Here is a 2,933-nt window from a genome sequence, read left to right as displayed (position 1 = left end):
CAAACAGTGCACTGCACATCTGACAGTCGGTTATATATATAAAAACAAAACATGAAGGCATGACTGTAAAAGCAAAGGCAAGGTGGGATGCTCTTAGTGACCAAAAGGAGAGCTGTCAATATGTTTGTTAACAGTGATGGGGTCAAGGGTTAAGAGCAGGTAATCAGACAAAGTTTGAGTGATGGATGAGGTGGTATCAGAGGGGGAATGACTTCACGGAGCCGCACAGTTTAACTTGTCTGCATCTGTGTTTCTGTGTGTGTCGGACTCAACAAAGAGGGGACAAATCATTTATGAAACGTATCAGTTAGCTGGTAAAGATAAACCCACTTAAGGAAATATTCCTGCCAGACACTGAATGGATACACACTCATTACACAGCCCCCATCCTCCCACCTCTTTTAGACAGCTCCATCTTTCTTGGGAGTCTCGGGGTCATCTCCCAGCGACCTGTTATCAATGGCCCGGCTTAGGCCTCCAGACGGCATTAATCTGTCATGATAAGTTCTGCTTAAATTGCTGCATTGGTACCTGAAGCTTCATCCTAGTGCTGGTGTCAGTGTGTTTTTCCTCGTTTCTCTTTGGTCTGTTTTCTAATCCACGCGAGGGGGAGCACCCCGCCTGCCAGTCTGACTCTGCGGCCTCACGTCACACGTTGCACAGCCTCTCCTCCTCTTCCTCCACCAGACTCCTGACAGGAATGAACCAGAGAAATACGTAAACGTACAAAGTACATGTGACCACATTGAAGTACTCACAGGTAGACATTAGATTGCAATTTCTTGAGCTTTAAGTTTCCTCTTGGCATCTCACCCTAAAGGTTGCAATAACTGATATCTTTGAACGCAATAACAAGCGGTAAACACAACATTGACATCATCTTATAAAGTTGATATGATGTACTAGTTAGCAAACAGCTGATTATTTACACATCCAGCAGACATTGAGTAACTTTATCATTCATTTGACGTCATGTTTGTGGCCACCTGATGAATGTTAATCCAATATTTAATCTATTTTAACTCTGTTTTTGGTCTCTACCAACTCCTGAGAAAATATCTGGCTCTTCAGCTGCTAAATGCTTCACTGTGTTTACAAGCTAGTCTCTAACTGCGTCTGTCTGCTGTTTGATGCTGGGAATGTAACATATAGTGGGTTTTAAAAAAGCTATTTACTGAACACAGCTGTCTGCGACATCTGGAAACGCTGGTGATGAGAGAGATGAGAACTGCAGCAGTAAAGCTGCGAGCCAGAAAAGCAAAACAATGAGCTGAAAGATGTTTTTTAGCTCAGTGGTGCTGAGGAGAGTCATTTAATTCATTGTTAATATAAAAGTATGAATTACCGCAGCTTTAATATACAGTAGGACCTGCAGTACAGTCATCCACTGCACTTAACCAAAAAGGATCTTGTCCCTGGTCGAGCTACTTGTTGCCGAGTCATGCAGCAGCGTGAGCACACCACAATGAACAGCAGAATGAATTACAGTATAATATGGTTCACATTAGCAGAGAGCAAAAGCAGTCAGCATCTGCCTCAACTGCTCAGAGATGCTTTCACAGGCGATAAGCTACCCGGTAATGGCAGCCAAGGGTCATTAGGGTCTGTTTTGCAGACAGTTTGCCACAGCACGGCGAGAATAAACAACCACCATTTTCATTTCTTATTCATGGGTTTAATCACGGATGACAAAACATCCAGTAAACTTTTTAAAAAAGCGAGGACAAAAAGTTGGCGTTGACTGTGTGCCTTTCCTGTGCCTTGAATGTCTTTGGGACTGTCTGTTGGGTAACAAGAGGGAATTAAAACTGTGGCGAATTTGGAAATTTGTGTAAAGAGACGGCTGACATTAACAGGCTGGCGTGGAGAAGAGCTGGCAGTGGCCCAGCGCACAGCGCTGACATGTGAGGACCTCTTTGCCCATTCTAATGAGGCGTTGTGAGGGTCTGAGCGCAGGTCTGCAGCAGGGCCCCCTGGGGGTCAGATGCAGTCACATATGCGACAGAGGGACCAGGAGGAAGTCTGTGGCAGCAGGATGAGGCAGTGGTTAAAGTGCGTCAGTCCGCATACCAGGATGGCAGATAATTAAACAACGTCAGAGGAATGAGGGAATGTCAAGAAACGTCTTGAAGTACATGATACAGTACAGGATACTGCCTCATATTCAGGAGCCATTTCCTGTGACCCCAGTTGGCCTGTGATGTCAGTCCTTTGTTTGCAAGAATATCTTAAAATGGACAATGTGGATGTCCAGGTGGCATTATGAGACGATATTCAAGACGCTTACGCAGAAACTTCTTGTCGAAAAACAATGCTGGACACATCATTTCCAAGTGTTTTCTCGCTTGATTCACAATTTGCTCACACAGTATGTGAAGAATGTCAAACAGAGTATCGAGTTAATTTAAATCTAATGAAATCATCCCAGGGTTATTGTGTGCTTTGCCGCAAACAGCTAATTCTCCTCGACAGGTTTAAATAATGCGTGGCACTGCAGGGGACGTCTGTTTTCATTTGACCCCCTACCGCAGAGACGGGGATCTACAATACATGTCAGGGAAGTCTCAGCAATTCACATTTTAATTGCAATCAGAAACTTCAGCAGTTGACTTTATGACACCTTTAACGGGAGAAGTAATCAGTGAAACCACCTGGTGCAGTGTTTTTGTTGGAACGAACACCTCCATGTTCGCCAGCAGACATGGCGGTCCATCTCTGATCTAGAGTGCTGGTTCACAGTTGTCCTGCTGACTGACAGTCTCGCTGACAGTTGGACCTCACTGTTTGAAAGGTCTCCTTAGTATAATTGTACGTTGTGTACGCCGTACAGCCAATTGAGGGGTCTCGTTTAAGAACAAAGACCGACAGCTCTTTTTTAGAGGAGAATGAGAGTTGTGAGGGTATATAAGGGCTGTGTGTATATGTGTGTATAT

At 44.4% G+C, this 2,933-nt stretch overlaps 1 protein-coding gene across 1 annotated transcript in view; it reads right to left on the bottom strand.

The window, feature by feature from the left end:
* Positions 1 to 468: 468 nt before the first annotated feature.
* vimr2 (vimentin-related 2) overlaps positions 469 to 2,933 on the bottom strand; it is a 16,056-nt gene continuing 13,591 nt past the window's right edge. Inside the window, exon 10 of the mRNA XM_031862714.1 lies at positions 469 to 691. Coding sequence (XP_031718574.1) covers positions 649 to 691 — 43 coding nt within the window. The 3' untranslated portion in view covers positions 469 to 648. The remainder of the gene's footprint in view (positions 692 to 2,933) is intronic.

The sequence above is a fragment of the Anarrhichthys ocellatus genome, unplaced genomic scaffold (genome assembly GCF_004355925.1).
Source record: "Anarrhichthys ocellatus isolate YVR2014 unplaced genomic scaffold, GSC_Weel_1.0 scaffold27, whole genome shotgun sequence".
Lineage (NCBI taxonomy): Eukaryota > Metazoa > Chordata > Actinopteri > Perciformes > Anarhichadidae > Anarrhichthys > Anarrhichthys ocellatus.
The sequence above is the reverse complement of the archived record's forward strand: the minus strand, read 5'-3'. Positions and strand labels throughout refer to the sequence as shown.